Source organism: Micromys minutus (genome assembly GCF_963924665.1).
Source record: "Micromys minutus genome assembly, chromosome: 1".
NCBI lineage: Eukaryota > Metazoa > Chordata > Mammalia > Rodentia > Muridae > Micromys > Micromys minutus.
The window spans coordinates 128271391-128289412 of record NC_137969.1 but is presented as its reverse complement, the minus strand read 5'-3'; the positions used below and the strand labels follow the sequence as shown (position 1 = coordinate 128289412).

General features: G+C 39.2%; 1 protein-coding gene across 1 annotated transcript in view; it reads right to left on the bottom strand.

Annotated features, from left to right (window-relative positions):
- Window positions 1-18022, bottom strand: part of ATP10D (ATPase phospholipid transporting 10D (putative)) — a 103563-nt gene that overhangs the window by 54223 nt on the left and 31318 nt on the right. Inside the window, exons 3-5 of the mRNA XM_080908395.1 lie at window positions 6876-7202; window positions 4665-4859; window positions 387-591 (exon numbers count right to left, since the gene is read on the bottom strand). Of these exons, the coding sequence (XP_080764521.1) occupies window positions 387-591; window positions 4665-4859; window positions 6876-7165 (690 nt within the window). The 5' untranslated portion in view covers window positions 7166-7202. The remainder of the gene's footprint in view (window positions 1-386; window positions 592-4664; window positions 4860-6875; window positions 7203-18022) is intronic.

The following is an 18022-nucleotide window of genomic DNA, read 5'->3' as shown; positions in this document are numbered from 1 at the left end:
TCATTCATTCATTCATTTATTGTGGGGGAGCTTTGGAATACATGTAATTAGACACTTTAGGAACAATGGTGAAAACACAAAATCTAAGACCCTAAGAGTAAGAGAATGAAATTATGCCACGATTATGTTCGATTGCCAATGAGCTCAGCTGGGCTCCTCTAATGTTCCACCCAACAATCTGATAGCAGGGCCAGGGAGTATAAACTCTCACGTCCTGTTCATCCCATTATCTCTAAAACATCGCACACGCTCACTAAGAGCTGAAAACAGATGAAGTCTTCTGCAGTTCTATCTAATAAGTGGTAAAAATTTGATTTAAAAAAAAAATCTCTTTATCCAGTAAAAAGATGAGCCCAGACCGTTCCTAAGGAAGGAGCATTGCTCACCTGCTCTGCATAGCCACGAACCACCTGCCTCTGCTTTAAATTGCTCTCTCCATCAAGACCAGAAGTCTCAATGTGGCAGATTCCATCTGGGTCTGTGGAAAAGAGTAAGACCATGTCTGCAGGAATGATCTCGTTGCAGGATAGGCGGATGAAGTCCCCGACGGTGACGTTTTTCCAGCAGCAGTCAATGTACTTTTTTTCTTTCCTAAAATCGAATGGAAAAGAAATATTAAAAACAAAAACAACAACAACAACAAAAAGAGTAGACCTGGAGAGATGGGTCAGCAGTTAAGAGCAGAGACTGCGCTTCCAGAGGTCCTGAGTTCAATTCCCAGCAACCACATGGTGGCTCACAACCATCTGTAATGAGATCTGATGCCCTCTTCTGGTGTGTCTGAAGACAGTTACTTATAATCATAAAATAAATAAATCTTTTTAAAAAGTAGTAAGAGGAAATGATGATTTCTTAAAATATTCGTCTGTTATTTATTAATATTTCGTGCATTAAATCCTAAAGGAGACACTGCAGAATTGGTTAAAGCAAAATTTCACAAATTAATTAATTAATTAAACATAAAACTGACACTTAGAGTCAGCTTTTTCTCTCCCATTGTGGGAATTTTTTTTGAGCCCTTATTCTGTTTGAGCACAAGTCTAAGACAAAATTATATTTGACATTACATGAATATATCCATATGTAAAATAGTTCTTGCATGTGATTCTTTGATGAGGAAACAAGGACCAGAAAGTACACAAGACACTTTCTCTGATCTCAGAGAGCCCTGTGACATACACTATACTGGATAATTAAGGAAAACCCACACATGGAAGCCACTTGAAAGGTGACACAGGAGGCTTCTAATTTGCATGATGGAGTGAAAGATGATGCCTTTCCTTGTGTCCCAGATTTTGAAAGCAACTAGCTACAGCTGAAGAAAAAGAGCGAGTTCGTCCTAAGAACTTTTATTCGATGTGAATTGGGTAGCTGAGGTGCTTAGCAAGGATAGAATTCTTATCCAGATACTGAGTGAAGACAAGGGTGTGGAAGCCCTTGGTGCATAAAAGGCAACAGGCAACAGAAGATGCAAGAGTTCTCAGGCGGAAGAAACTTTAAGGAGACAGGAAGTGAAAGGACAGGCAAAGGGAAGTGATGTCATACGAACCAAAGGAGAGGAAAATTCCCAGGAGGCAATGACGCCAGTCCACACCTACAAAGGGACCCTGTTTAACAAGCACCTATGGCATTTGCTCATCAGGGGGTCTGATGGCCTTCTAGAAAGGTTGAGCACATGAAATCTGTTGGAGAGGAAAACACGGAGTAACGAACGTCACCAACACAGAGGTATTTTGAGGCCAGAAAATGTCCATGACTACGGAGGGCATCTTTGTATCCACCCACCATCTGTCTGAGACTCTCTCATTGTGTAGGTCAATGGTTTTCCTAAAGCCCAGGGACTGATGGACTGTCCCCAGTTCATGATTCTATTGGAAGGTGATTTAACACTTAAGAGCTGGGTCCTCCTGGGAAGAAGATATGTCATTTGGAAGGTGCCTCTGAGGGGTTGTTGGAACTCTAGCCCTTTGTCTCCTTTCTTGGCTTTCTGGTTGTTGTAAGGTGAACATTTTTCTCTGTCATGTGAATTTCATGTGACAAGGTGCATCATCAGAAGCAATGAGGAGAACAGGCCATGGAAAGACACTTTCCAACTGTAAGTCAAAAGAACCCTCCATGTTTTAAAGAAGACTCTATCAGGCATTTTATTATAATGACACAAACCTCACCAAAAGTGAAGACTGACCAAAAGTGAAGACTGATCATGTCAATCACATAGAAAATACCCAAGTTTGTTTAATAACTGTGTCTTATGATGCCTCTGGTGTCACGAAAACTTTATGAATAACTCCTATCTTAGGGGCAATCAATCTAAAGAAAGTCAGGTTTCTGTATTAGTCCATTATAACTTAATTGGGGTATAACAGGGCTTAAATGTTCAATTTCTATAGAACTGTTTGTTATTTTTATATGACATTTACCCATAGAAATATCTATTTTGTGACAAGCCAGATATTATAAATATGAAACAAATTTTCTGCATAGAAATGTCAACCCTCTTCTTCCAAACATTAGCTCCATTTAATAGTCTCATACTTTCCTCCTAAATTTTCTGAGAAATATTTTTCTTCCTTAAACCCTTTAATATTCCACAGGCATTTAAATTAGCATATGTAAATCAAAATGGTAAGGTTTCATGGTCTAGTTTCATTTCATTTTATCTTTATTGTTCCAAGGACAATTTGGGGGAGAAAACATAAACACTATTTCTTCCATAGCTCTGAGCAAAAATAAATTGCCCAAAATATTGGTAAAATAATATAAAGTTGCCCAGTCTCTTATAAAATGCAGTCACAAGGTAATAAAATGGATATTAATAGACTAGAATAGTGTATTTCATCAACAAATGCATATGAAAATTATCTAAAAGTACCCAGGAGAGAAGTTCTACTGAGTCTCCTACTGGGCAGTTAGCACCTAGGCAACAGAATAGTATTATTACAAAGTCTCATATGCTAATTCAATGACTTGCCCATGTGCCAAGAAACCCTCTTACTAACTGTCATTAACCTGCCATTGTAATGCTAGTGGCTAACCTGTGCTTAGTTCTTAAAATACACTCAGCATGGTGCTTGCTTTTTTATCATTATATTCATGATGAAATAAGTTGGACATTAGCTATCTTATGTTATCTTCCTGAGGCTACAGAGATAGTAAGTGAGGGGAAAAAAATCTAGATGATAACGGTTGAGAAAAATACAGAAATCAAAGAAATATTGTTGCTTGTAAACTAGTCGTAAGAGGGAACAAGTCTTTACATATGTAATAATCTGCATGTCAAGTGCATATACACTTACATATTACACACAGATACACATATACACTGCCCTGCCCTGTTGCTTGTTTTAGTATTACTTGGGTCTAAGTGTCTCAGTCTGGATTTTGTCACTATATGATTATTGTGATATCTGATTTCTTTCAGATAGGGTCCGAAGGTCATAGAAGTCTGGCATGCCACCACTCTATCCCTGGCATTTCCTAAGTACTCAAGGGTTATTGTATGACTTGGGGAACTGGTGCAGACATGATCTGTGATTTTCAACTGCAAATCAGAAACTTTAACTCTAAAAATATCTTAGTATTTGGTTTCAGAATTGTGTGTGTGTGTGTGTGTGTGTGTGTGTGTGTGTGTGTGTGTGTGTGTTTGGTTTCCCTCATAAATAGCAGAAAAATTATGACTATTTTTCACTATTCAAGTTAATCTCACATCATCTTACAATGATGAGGAATAAATTATTTTCTTTGTTTCTCAATAGATCTCTAAATGAGATCGTGCCCTGAAAGCTACTTAAGTCTAATTATGAACAGTATTCACAATCCCGCAGGCTTTAGCTTGAATGACACATCGTCAAACAGGTTTCTCTTAAACTTTTTTCTCTAAAATTCTCCTAAGAGTGATGAAAAGTTGCTGTGACCCATGCTGATTACTAAGTATTAATTTATATCTAACACGAAGCACCCAGGACAACCCGGTTCAAAACTCACCTTACCTGAGTAAGGTATCAGGACTTTCTCTTTACATACTCTGAATGAAGGTATGCAACAGGGCAGACAGGCTCCCACATACACCCTCTCCTGTAGATGCCTCAGCCATTGTTGCAATAGGATGCCTTGGGTTTTGTGCACAGAAAGAATTCTAGAATTCTATTGTTTTCCCAACCCTTTTCTCCACAAATAGCTCTACTTATCATATAGCATACAATTTTTTCTATCTATCCAAGTTGCTTTTCCTTCTTTTGACTCTATCTTGCTGAGATTATCTTGGGTGCCTCTGTGCCCAGCTCTCAACCCAGGTCAAACCATTTCGATCTCTCCATGAGTGTATCAGAAGGTTTTGCTTCTGTTTATCTCAAGTCCTTGATTGACAGTGGCTTTTGGTACCGCTCCATGACTTCAGTTAAATTCACTGGAGGATCTTAAGAAATGTTAATTAAAATCCATAAATAAACAACTGTGGGTGTAGTTTAGTGGTAGACCACTTGATTAATATGTCAAAGATTGTGAAGTCCTACATTCAATCTGGTACCAGGAGAGGTAAAAACAAAACAGAAACCATAACAACACCCCATCAGTACAAAAAAGGCCCTGATCATACCTAACTGTAGGAAGAGAAACATGCTCATGAATAATATGGTACGCACCTTGGGGACACCCCACCCACTTACCTACTGTAAACTTTGGTTATTAAGTTGTTGATCTGCTTGTCGATTTTGTATTTCCGGTAGTCTTCCAAGCCATCTTTAATTGCAATAATCGTGAGGACCACCACCAGAGGCAGCATGGTAATTTCCTTTTGGAAGGCTTCTACCAAAGGCACCCAGTTTAAGACCACGAGGAACAGGAAATATAAATTGGCAGCCCTGCAAGCCGAGCACACACAAAGGAGGTGTTCATGAAACACACAAGAGCTAGAATCAAAGAGGCAAGACATTGTTTTTTGTGCTTTTAGAAAATTCAGTATTAGCTGGCTATAGGTCACAGAACTGCGAATTAACAAGATCTAGAAAATATGAAGTATTGATATCTGTCCAAGGCATTTAGCTTTAATTTTATTTGAATAAATATAAGATTTATTTCAATAACTATGTACTAGTGAACATTTGAATGGGCCAGTCTTCAGTTATAGAATACATGGTGGAAAGGACGTACCATTTCTCTTTAAACAAGGCTCAAAATGAGTAGGAATACCTGGGATTTTTTTCCCCTTGAGACTGCTTCTATCCGCACGACTGAGAATCACAGTGCTCAGGAAACTTCCACTCTCCCAAACTTCGCTATGTTATATTTTCAAATTAAAAGAAAAATCACACAAAGAACAGAGCTCAGCCATGCACAGTTATCAGTTTTCCTTTTGCCTTCAACAGTTGAAACTCCTTAAAAGAAAAATCTACCCAAATGCCTCCTCTGTCATGGCCAATTCATTTTATTCTGAAAATGTTTTTCCTTAATTATTTTTGTTAGATCGGTGGCTCCAAATACTTCTATGTGGATCACCTCCAGGTCCACAGCTCCAGAGAACAGTGCACGAGTTGGAGTTTACAGACATAAACAGTTTTAGCCCTCAAGGTTTCTAATCTCACAAACCCGCAGGGGCACTTTACACAGAGCCACTATTCCGGAAGTGTACATGAGTATGAAGTGCACGTGAGACTCTCTGGACTCACTTTTCCAAAACAAGGAACTGCACGTCCCAGCTGCTTTTTGGTCCTCACCTCCCTTTTCCTGAAGAGCTTTGTAATCCTCACACTCACCATAATCCCCTAATGTTCTTCTCTTCCACTTACCTCCCCAAGCTGGTCTACAGCACATGTACTTGTCTGTCTTTCCTTTCATCCCATGCTGTTGTAAGCATGGGTCTCCATGACAACCCACCAGGATACACAGAGCGGCTTCCAAAAGGCTCTCTTTGTCTCCAGTTGGTCTCTAAGTCCTCACCTTCAAGCATGTTATTCTTCTCATTAGAACCATGCTTGCTGTACTGCGTCTCAATTCTCTGCCCTGAGGCCAACACTCCTCTGGTGGGTCACAGCCATCATTCCAACATTATTCCTATCATTCGGCAACACAGACTCTAGGTATCACAGAGAGGAAACCTCTCAGGCTTCATGTGAGTCTTCTTTGTGTTCTCACTACCCCTCCTTCCTCCACATAAAATACTCTGGCCCATTCCTGGATAACGGATATCCTGCCCTCCATAATTAATATGAACATTGTATCCCCTTCTATTGTTACATCTCATAGTATGTATGATTCCTCTTGTAGGGATCTGACGGGATACCACTTTATAATAACTGTCATCCCACTGTGCCTTTCCATTGTTTATACACATATTCTACAGATAACCTACAGGACCCGAGAGGAGAGTAGGAAGTTATACCTGTGTTTTCTTCACTGTCCGAGATCTCAAGCAAGCTCTAGGAAATGCCTACTAAACTGAATTACACCATTGCTTTGCATAATATCGTCTTATTACATTTGCTTAAGAGTCCTGTTCTTTCTCTTATTATCAAATAAGAAAAATCTGCAATCAAAATGCAACATAGAGAGGACACCGAAGCACGAGGGACAAGGCCCAGGGTTATGGCATCTGCTCTACTGCTTACTATGGGTGTGGCATTGACTGAGCCACAGATGCGGTTCCTGTAAGAGCATGATATGGATAACAGCATCTTTCACAAACAGAAGACATCCTTCCTACTGTACAGAACTGTGTGACCCCAAGGCACCCTCACTCCAGCCTGGACTTGAATCTAACTTGGCTTGGATGATTATATGCCATAAGCTTATATATAAGAAAATGGGGATTTGACGGGAGTATGGAATAGAAGAACAAAGACCATTCTGAGACTTTAAACTCTCTAAAAGGGCCACAGTACCTGTGAAACTGTTCAAATAAGTTTCTTGGCACAAAGTTCAGAAGTGTGTACTTGGTCGTCCGTATCCGGTTATTCATGTAGGTTCCAGAAAACCTTTCATACTCATCTTTGAAGCAGTGAAGGTGAGGAATAACGACGCGGTGCTTTCCTGCAGGTCTGGGGGTCTGGGAGGACTTGTTCCCACAGGCAAGCAGTGAGGAATAGTTGTATGGCCTCTCGTCTTCATCCTGGGTTCTCCCATGCACCAGCCGATGCCAGTGATGTCTGGCCCACTGAAGAAGCTCAGTCATGTCCAAGATGCAGGGAGACCTGGCTGGTATAGGTGATCTAGCAAACAAAAACACACTTCTTGTAAAGTTTGCACAGTCTTTTTCTAGACCAGAAAAATATGTATCCTAGTTCTATGTGAAATTGGGAATGCACAGTTCATTGCTCTTACATCTTTTAAACTGATTTCTTGTTAAAGCGCACACCTTCCTCCTCAGGAACTAGGCATCTGATTATCTAAGTAACAAAAGACAGAGCCTACAAGGCAACCACTTTGGCTTTAATCTGTACACGTCTCTTTGCTTTCCTGTTCATTAACTTTCTCCTTTTTTGAAACCAGACTACACACATTTGTCAGGAAGTTGTCCTGAAGTGTCGGTGGGTAGTATGCAAATGGTCCAGCCTCAGGCCTGGTGTACAGTAAGAAGACTCTTGGGTCCTTAAGACGGCTACAAGTCCTTGCTGCCCCACTCTCTTTCTTTGGCTGATGAATATTGTTTTTCACTGTAACCACATGCCTTCACTCTGGCTAAAAAAAAATTAGGAAGCAAGACACAAGCAGAGGCTTGAAAAGTGTTCTGTATCAGGTTGCCCATTCACACTGCTCACGACTCTTTCATCACCACCATGAACACCCACATGTTCATGCTACCAAACGGGATAAGCACAGTGGGTCCACTTATTTAAAAAAAAAAAAGCTACTGCACACTTGTGGTTGTGGACTCTGGCTGTCAGCTAACCAGCAACATGTTACTGTACTCTGATGACAGCCCAGAACAAAAAAGAGCAGGAGTATTCTCCATATGAACTGAACTGGAAACAACCACCTACCAAACTGAGATAGTCAGTGTTATGTGCCGAACTTTAACTGATGCATTAGCCCATCCTTATTTTTAGTTTGTTTTTTTTTAATGTAGATTTATGTTAGGTCAGTAATAATTGGACAGGGAGAGGAGGTAGGAAAAAGAAGAGGAAACAGAAGATGAGGAGTCAGAGGAGGAGAAGGAGAGAAAGGAACAGGAACAGGAACAGGAGGACGGTTAATGGCAAGTGATAAGGGATCTCCTAGGAGGAGAATGGAGAGTGTAGTAGTAAATCTGCCCAAAATGTGTTTTCATTGAATGAGTTTATTTGGGTTGAAGAGGATACTGCAACAAATTGGTGCTGGGCTAGCTCAGCCCATAGAGCATGAGATTCTTAATCTTAGGGTTGTGGCTTCATGCCCCACGTTGGGCACCAACAAAGTAAAAAAAAAAAAAAAAAGAGAGAGCCTGGCCCAACCACCAGCCGGAAAGACGGCTTGTACAGGCTGAGCAACTGGTGAGTGGGAGACCTAGGCTGCAGGGGAGCAGAGGGATCTCTGCGGAGTGCACACAGAAAGGGCACCCCCTGCCCTGGCCTGCCTTGTCCTCCCCGATACAGTGACCGGGAACAGATCTTAGGAACTTCTGTTTTCACCCGGAGACGACTTCAGGACGCAGAGCAGAGCCTGGCCCAACCACCAGCCGGAAAGGCGGCTCATACAGGCTGAGCTACTGTGACCTGGAACAGATCTTAGGAACGTCTGTTCCCATCCGGGGGCGACTTCAGGACGCAGAGCAGAGCCTGTCCCAGCTGCCACCCGGAACCTGGGCTGCTGGGGAGTAGAGAGATCTCTGAGGAGTGCATACGGAAAGTGTACCAGGGACACAGACCAGATACAAGGGAAAGGCAAGAACATATCACTGACAACAAAATGGCAAGAGGAAAGAGAAAGAGTATATCCCAAGGAAACCAAGACAATCTAGCAACACCAGAACCCAGCTCTCCGATAGTAGCAAACATAGGAATTCCAAACACTCCAGAGAAAGAAGACACAGACCTGAAAACATGCCTCAAGACGCTGATAGAGTTACTTAAACAAGAAAGGGAGGAAAAGCAAAAAGATTCAGAAGCTTTTAAAGAAGAAACAAGAAAAACACTCAAAGAACTCAAAGAACGAGACGAAAACAGAACCAAAGAAATAAAGGAATGGAAGAGGGAAATTAAAACAGAAATTGACACAATAAAGAAAGCGCTAAAAGAGATAACCCTAGAGTCAGAACACCAAAAAAAGAAATCAGGAGTCACAGAAGCAAGCATTTCCAACAGATTACAAGAGATCGAGGAGAGAATCTCGGGGGCAGAAGACAACATTGCAAACATAGACAAAACAGCCAGAGAAGATGCAAAAAACAAAAAGCTCCTAACCCAAAATGTCCAGGAAATACAAGACACAATTAGAAGACCGAACCTAAGGATAATAGGAATAGAAGAGGGAGAAGAGTATCAACTAAGAGGCACAGTAAATATCTTCAACAAAATCATAGAAGAAAACTTCCCTACCCTCAAGAATGAGATGACCACGAGCATAAAAGAAGCCTTCAGAACTCCAAATAGGTTGGACCAGAAAAGAAATACCTCCCGACACATAATAGTAAAAACATCAAGTGCCCAAAGTAAAGAAAGAATACTAAAAGCAGAAAGGGAAAAGGTCAGGTAACATATAAAGGCAGACCAATCAGACTCACACCCGATTTCTCAACAGAGACTATGAAAGCTAGAAGAGCCTGGACAGACATCATGCACTCCTTAAGAGAGCACAAGTGCCAGCCCAAGCTGCTATACCCAGCAAAACTATCAATTACCATCGATGGAGAGACAAAGATATTTCAAGACAAATCAAAATTCACACAATATCTGACCACAAACCCAGCACTACAACGAATTATAGGTGGAAAACCCAATACAAGGAGGGAAAATACAGCCTAGTAAAAACAAGAAAACTCCTAAACAAAAAAACTAAAGAAAAAAACACAGACACAACTCAACCCAAAAAAGCAAAAATGGCAGGAAACAGAAACAATTATTCCTTGATATCTATTAACATAAATGGTCTCAACTCCCCAATAAAGAGACATACACTATCAGACTGGATACATAAACAAAATCCAGCATTTTGCTGCATACAGGAAACTCATCTCAGAGACAGAGACAGACACTATCTCAGAGTAAAAGGGTGGGAAAAAAACTTCCAAGCAAACAGCTCCAAGAAGCAAGCTGGAGTGGCTATTCTAATATCGAATAAAGTAAATTTCCAACCAAAAGTTATCAAAAAAGATAAAGAAGGACACTTTTTACTCATTACCGGGGAAATCTGTCAGAAGGAACTCTCAATCCTTAACATATATGCTCCAAATAAAAAATCACCCACATTCATAAAAGAAACTCTACTAAAGCTCAAAAAATACATTTCACCTCACACAATAATAGTGGGAGACTTTAACACCCCACTCTCACCAATGGACAGATCAGGGAAACAGAAACTGAACAAGGACACAGCAAGACTAGCAGAGACTTTGAACCAACTAGAATTAATAGATATATACAGAACATACTATCCTAATGTAAAAGAATACACCTTCTTCTCACCACCCCATGGCACCTTCTCGAAAATTGACCACATAATTGGACACAGAACGAGCCTTCATCGATATAAGAAGATTGAAATACTCCCATGCATCCTCTCAGATCACCATGGTCTACGGCTGGTCTTTAACAAAAACAAAGACAACAAAATGCCCACATACACATGGAAACTAAACAACACTCTGTTAAAGGATAGCAGGGTCAAAGAAGAAATAAAGAAAGAAATTAAGGATTTTCTAGAATTCAACGAAAACGAAAACACAACATACCCAAACCTATGGGATGCAATGAAAGCAGTATTGAGAGGAAAACTCATTGCCCTAAGTGCTTCCAAGAAGAAACTGGAGAGAGCTCACATCAGCAACCTGACAGCACGGCTAAAAGCACTAGAACAAAAGGAAGCAGATATACCCAAAAAGAGTAGACGGCAAGAAATAATCAAAATTAGGGCAGAAATAGACCAAATAGAAACAAAAAAAACCATTGAAAAAATCAACAAAACAAAGAGTTGGTTCTTTGAGAAAATCAACAAGATTGATAAACCCCTAGCCAGACTAACTAAAGGGCAAAGAGAGAGTATCCAAATTAACAAAATCAGAAAGGAAAGTGGTGACATAACAACTGAAACTAAGGAAATTCAAGAAATCATCAGATCCTACTACAAAAACTTATACTCCACAAAATTGGAAAATCTGGAGGAAATGGATGAATTCCTAGACAGATACAAGGTCCCAAAGTTGAACCAGGACCAAGTAAACCATCTAAATAACCCTATAACACCTAAAGAAATAGAAGAAGTCATCAAAAGCCTCCCAACCAAAAAAAGCCCAGGTCCAGACGGGTTCAGTGCAGAATTTTATCAGACATTTATTGGGGATATAACACCAATATTCGCCAAGCTATTCCAAAAGATAGAATCAGATGGAATATTACCCAACTCATTTTTTGAGGCTACAATAACCCTCGTACCTAAGCCACACAAAGACCCTACAAGGAAAGAGAACTTCAGACCAATCTCACTTATGAACATTGATGCAAAAATACTCAACAAAATCCTTGCAAACCGAATCCAAGAACATATCAAAACCATCATTCATCATGACCAAGTAGGCTTCATCCCTGAGATGCAGGGATGGTTTAACATAAGGAAATCCATCAATGTAATCCACCATATAAACAAACTTAAAGACCAAAATCACATGGTCATCTCACTAGATGCTGAGAAAGCATTCGACAAAATCCAACACCCCTTCATGTTAAAAGTCCTGGAAAGAACAGGAATCCAAGGCCCATATTTAAACATAATAAAAGCAATATACAGCAAACCAACAGCCAACATCAAACTTAATGGCGAGAAACTTGAAGCAATCCCACTAAAATCAGGGACTCGACAAGGCTGCCCACTCTCTCCCTACCTATTCAACATAGTACTGGAAGTCCTGGCTGGAGCAATTAGACAGCAAAAGGAGATCAAGGGGATACAAATCGGAGAGGAAGAGATAAAAACATCACTCTTTGCCGATGACATGATAGTGTACTTGAGTGACCCCAAAAATTCCACCAGAGAACTCCTACAGCTGATAAACAAGTTCAGCAAAGTGGCCGGGTACAAAATTAACTCAAACAAATCAGTAGCCTTCCTATACTCAAAGGACAAACATGTGGAGAAAGAAATTAGGGAAAAGGTACCCTTCACAATAGTTACAAAAACTATGAAATACCTTGGTGTGACTCTAACTAAGGAAGTAAAGGACCTGTATGACAAGAACTTCAAACCTCTAAAGAAAGAAATTGAGGAGGATCTCAGAAAATGGAAAGATCTCCCATGCTCATGGATTGCCAAGATCAACATCTTAAAAATGGCCATCCTACCAAAAGCAATCTACAGATTCAATGCAATCCCCATCAAAATTCCAACCCAGTTCTTCATGGAATTGGAAAGATCAATGTGCAATTTCATATGGAATAACAAAAGACCTAGAATAGCGAAATCCATCCTCAACAACAAAAAAACATCTGCGGGAATCACTATCCCTGACCTCAAGCTATATTACAAGGCAATTGTGCTGAAAACTGCATGGTACTGGTACAGAAATAGGCAAGTGGATCAATGGAATAGAATAGAAGATCCAGAAATGAGCCCTCATGTATATGGTCACCTGATTTTTGACAAAGGAGCAGTAAACATTCAATGGAAAAAGGACAGCCTATTCAACAAATGGTGCTGGTCCAACTGGCACTCAACATGCAAAAGAATGAAAATAGACCCGTTCTTATCTCCTTGTACAAAGCTCAAGTGTAAGTGGATTAAAGATCTCCACATTAAACCAGATACACTGGAACTATTAGATGAGAAAGTAGGGAAAACCTTAGGACACATAGGCACAGGAGAAAATTTCCTGAACAAAACACCAATGGCTCAAGCTCTAAGGTCAAAGATTAACAAATGGGACTTAATGAGATTGCAAAGTTTCTGTAAGGCTAAGGACATCGTCAAGAAAACAAAACGGCAACCAACAGAATGGGAAAAGATCTTTACCAACACCACATCAGATAGAGGCCTAATATCTAAGGTGTACAAGGAACTCAAAAAGCTAGACACCAGAGAATCAAATAACCCTATTAAAAAATGGGGTACAGAGCTAAACAAATCATTTTCAGTTGAGGAACACCGAATGGCCGAGAAACATCTGAGGAAGTGCTCGACATCCTTAGCCATCAGGGAAATGCAAATCAAAACAACCCTAAGATTCCACCTCACACCAGTCAGATTGGCCAAGATCCAAAACTCAGATGACAGCAGATGCTGGCGAGGCTGCGGAGAAATAGGAACACTTCTTCACTGTTGGTGGGGTTGCAAGCTAATACAACCACTCTGGAAATCTGTCTGGCGATACCTCAGAAAATTGGATATAGTACTACCTGAAGACCCAGCTATTCCACTTCTGGGCATATACCCCAGAGACACTTTAATACACAACAAAGATATATGCACCACAATGTTCATAGCGGCTCTATTTATAATAGCCAGAAGCTGGAAAGAACCCAGATGTCCTTCAGAAGACGAATGGATACAAAAATTGTGGTACATATACACAATGGAATACTACTCAGCCACCAGAAACAATGACTTAACCAAATTCTTAAGAAAATGGCTGCATCTAGAGAAGATCATCCTGAGTGAGATAACCCAGTCACAAAAGAACAGACATAATATGCAGTCACTGATAGTGGGATGCTAACCCCAGAGGCTTGCACTCCCCCAGAAACAACTCACAGACTGTATGAAGTCCAAGAAATAAAGAAAACAAAAACTATACATATATTCACAAAACAAGAAGACTTTGACTATTTCCATGTTGCGTTTTGTTTTGCATGTACTTTACGCTTATTGCAACTAGTAGGTTTTCAATGCATACTGTCAAGCCCTTGAAAAAAATCAAGTACTGACTAAAAAACATATTCACATGGTTTTATGTAAAATTTATTTTAATGTCTGAAAAAACTGTACTGACAAAAATGTATAATTTTAAGCAAAAAATGTTTAAAATCTTTAAAAAAAATAATAAGCTGTTAGTCTTTTGTGTAGATGGAAATATCTCAAGAAACACTTCTTGTTATGATTAATAATTTGAGTCTTATTTGTAACAGATAAGAGACCAATGTATTTTCCATGTATTTTCATGTTAAAAAAAAATAAATCTTGTTTTGAAGACCAAAAAAAAAAAAAAAAAAAAAAAAAAAAAAAAAAACTTGCCTTGTTTTGGATTGCAAATTGCTCCTAAAAGGGGATTTTAGTAATTATCTAGGATATCAAATAAGTCTGCAAAAGGTTAGGCCACAAATGGTGCAAATCAGAAGAAACCAATTAAGGACTCTTAATGATTTTCAGAAGCTACTGGAGATATTAACTGGATGAGGCCTATGATTGGTTTGGCCACTCAAGAGCTAAGCAATTTATTTCAAACCTTACAAGGTGATAAAGATTTAAATAGACCAAGGAAACTATCAACTGGGGCTGAGAAAGAGTTAGCTTTGGTAGAAAGGAAATTGCAGGATGCACATCTAGATCGTATTGACCTAAAGTTAGTCTTCATCTTAGTCATGTTACCTTCTACTCATTCTCCTACAGGAATTCTTAGGCAGAGGGAAGATTATATCTTAGAATGGGTATTTTTAGCACATAAACAGAATAAGAAACTGAAAACCTACATTGAGAAAGTCTTTGAATTGATACTAGAGGGTAAAATGAGACTTCAACAATTAGTCAGCATGGATCCTACTGAAATTGTGGTACCTTTTACTAACGTAGAAATTGCCTCCTTATGGGAACAAGATGAACACTAGCAAAAAGCATGCAGTAATTTCTTGGGAGAGATTTAACAACAGATACCCTAAAAGCAAGCAACTTCAGTTCATAAAAAGAACTAATTTAATTCCCCCTCGTATAATAAAGGGAACTCCAATATCTGGAGCCCCTACATTTTATACTGATGCCAGTAAGTCAGGAAAGGCAGGATATAAATCAAAAGATTTAAGTAAGGTGGTTGAGAGTTCCTATAAGTCAGTTCAAAGGTCTGAGTTATATGCAGTACTCATGGTGTCAGATTTTCCAGAGTCTCTTAATATAGTAACTGACTCAATATGCAGAAGGGTTTGTTTTACACATTAGACTGCTGAACTTATTCAGAATGATTCTGAATTGACTTTACTATTTAGTCAGCTACAACAAATGATCATAAATAGGAGTGATCCAATATATATAACACACATAAGGTCTCATACAGGTCTTCCGGGAACTCTGGTGCAAGGTAATAATAAAATTGACCAGCTATTGATAGGAAGTGTACTAGAGGCTTCAGAATGCCATTTTTAAAAACACCATGTTAACAGCAAAGGTTTAAGGGAAAACTTCTCTATCACTTGGCAACAAGCCAAGGAAATTGTGAGGCAATGTCCTAATTGCTCATTATATAACCAAACTCCACTGCCTACAGGAACTAACCCCAAGGGTACCCAAAGAAATGAAAATTGGCAGATGGATGTCTTCCATTTGACAGAGTTTGGTAAATTGAAATATGTGCACCATAATATAGACACATATTCAGGATTTCAATGGGCAACTGCCTTAGCATCAGAAAAGGCTGATTCTGCAATTACACATTTGTTAGAAGTTATGGTCATTATGGGAATACCCATACAAATTAAAATGGACAACGGTTCAGCATATATCTCTAATAAGATGAAGCAGTTTTTTGAATATTATAATATAAAACATGTTACAGGCCTATCACACAATCCTACAGGACAAGCAATTGTGGAGAGATCTAATCGAACTCTAAAAGAGATGCTTAATAGGCAAAAGGGGGGCAATAAAAAACCCCAGAGATAGATTTTTTAAATGCTAATGAACAAAACAGAACAGCTGTTTAAAGACAATGGATTGTGGGGGAAAAAACACCGAATTATATCAGCCTGTTTATATTAAGGATATTCTGACATCAGAATAGAAAATGGGGACTGTATTATGATGGGGGAGGAGTTATGCCTATGTTTACACAGGAAAAGAAAAGCTGTGGGTTCCTTCCAAGTTGATAAAGATCAGACATGACCAAGGGAGACCTCCTGAAGACCTTGATGACTGAGAAGAAAAGGGAGACTGACAAAAGCAACAAATAGGTGATGTATATGTGGTAATGTTTATGTCTCCATATATAGAGACAGCTCTGGAACTGGTTGACACTAAAATGTGTGTACACAGCCAGTAACATTTATTGGCCACAAATTTCTCATGATTTGTTATTACATTCCATCCTTTAAGATGGCATGTATATAGAATTATATTACAGTTTGATCATGTGATCAAACTAACCTGAAGAAAGACAGTTATCCTTATCTTCATTAACCAATCTATACACCCTGCACACTCCATGTGAATGTCCTTACACAACTATATGATGCTTGTAAGTTTTGTGTCCTGCAGGATGAAGAAAGAGAAAGACAGCCCTGAAAAGATCCATACTCTGGAATGCTGAGATTCTGGGACCTTCCATTACAGCTCCGAGTTTGATTCTACCTCAACTACATCAAAGCTGCTTCTTTTAAAGACTTGCTTCTAGAACGTTTCCAGAACTGCTGGCTTGCCTATCCAGCCTTGCAGACTGTCATAGTCAAGATGTCAGCTAAGTAGTGAGCTTTCTCAGCACAGTGACTGGAAGGCTATAACAGCTAGCTCTCCTGTGACAAAGCTAGATTCCCTATTTTCCCTTGGGCTCCCTGAAGGGAATTCTTCACCCCAGTTCAGCTGGAGGCAGATAAGAGAAGATCTTCGTCCCAGTTCCTTATGTGGGGTAGTTGGTTCTGGTTAGTTTATGAATTATAAATATGTTATCATTTAAGGGACACTTTACAAATGCAGCTTTGGACAGGGAGGGAACTAGAGAGTTTAAACTCAAGAGATTACTACCTTTCTTCTCCTTTTCTTTGTCCTTCCTTCGTAGGTGGGGGAAAGGGAGTGGAGGAGGTAATTGACAAAAGGTTGAAGTTGCACTCTTTACATTACTATGACTTCATTTGATACAAATCTAATGTTTTCACTAGTATAATTTCTTATTGATTTAAAATTGAGATTAATATTGTTACTTTCATATAGGCATTGTGCCTATACAATACATTTGGGAATATAAGGCTTGGACCCATATCCAATACTAGTTACAGGCAGGATAACAAACTCATAGTTCTGAGTCAATAAAGAATGTTTTTATATATTTCAATTAAATATAGCCAAGCGTACTCAAGGCTTAACAGTTCATAAATGATTTTTGTAGTTAGATGGTTTTCAAAACGTCAGAAATCCATAAATTATGATATTTAATGTTATTTGTCTTTTGTTGAGACATAACTGCTCCTTACAGTTTTTCCCTTTGGTGGAATAAACGAAGAAATTGAACATCTCTTCCTTGAGGTGAAGTATAGTTGGTGGCTGGGCAGCAGACTATTACTGTCCAAAAAGAGACACTTTGTGCAGAATAGTCTACTGATAATCTTTGCCAAGCCAAAATTATTGGCCCTTCAAAATTTCTGCATTTCTAGGTCTGTCAGTGATCCTGAGCCAGAAGGCCGAAGACTTACTCTCATGTGATGCTAAGCGTACTACAGGTGGAGATTTGTCTCTACAACCTCTCTAAGTTCTGGAAACCGTGGAGGCTTCCTATGTTTTTAGATATTTTGCCATTCTCAGATTTCTGACAGAGTTGAAGACTAATTTAGTTTTATAGTCTGTCCAAGATAATTAACTTTGAGAAAACATAGTCATTTAGAATATTCTCAGGTGATAATAGTTATACACAGCTTACATTTAAAAGCGAAGATTTTTTTTTGGTTTGTTTGTTTTTTAAGGTAAACAAAAAGAGTGATGTGTAGATTTATGTTAA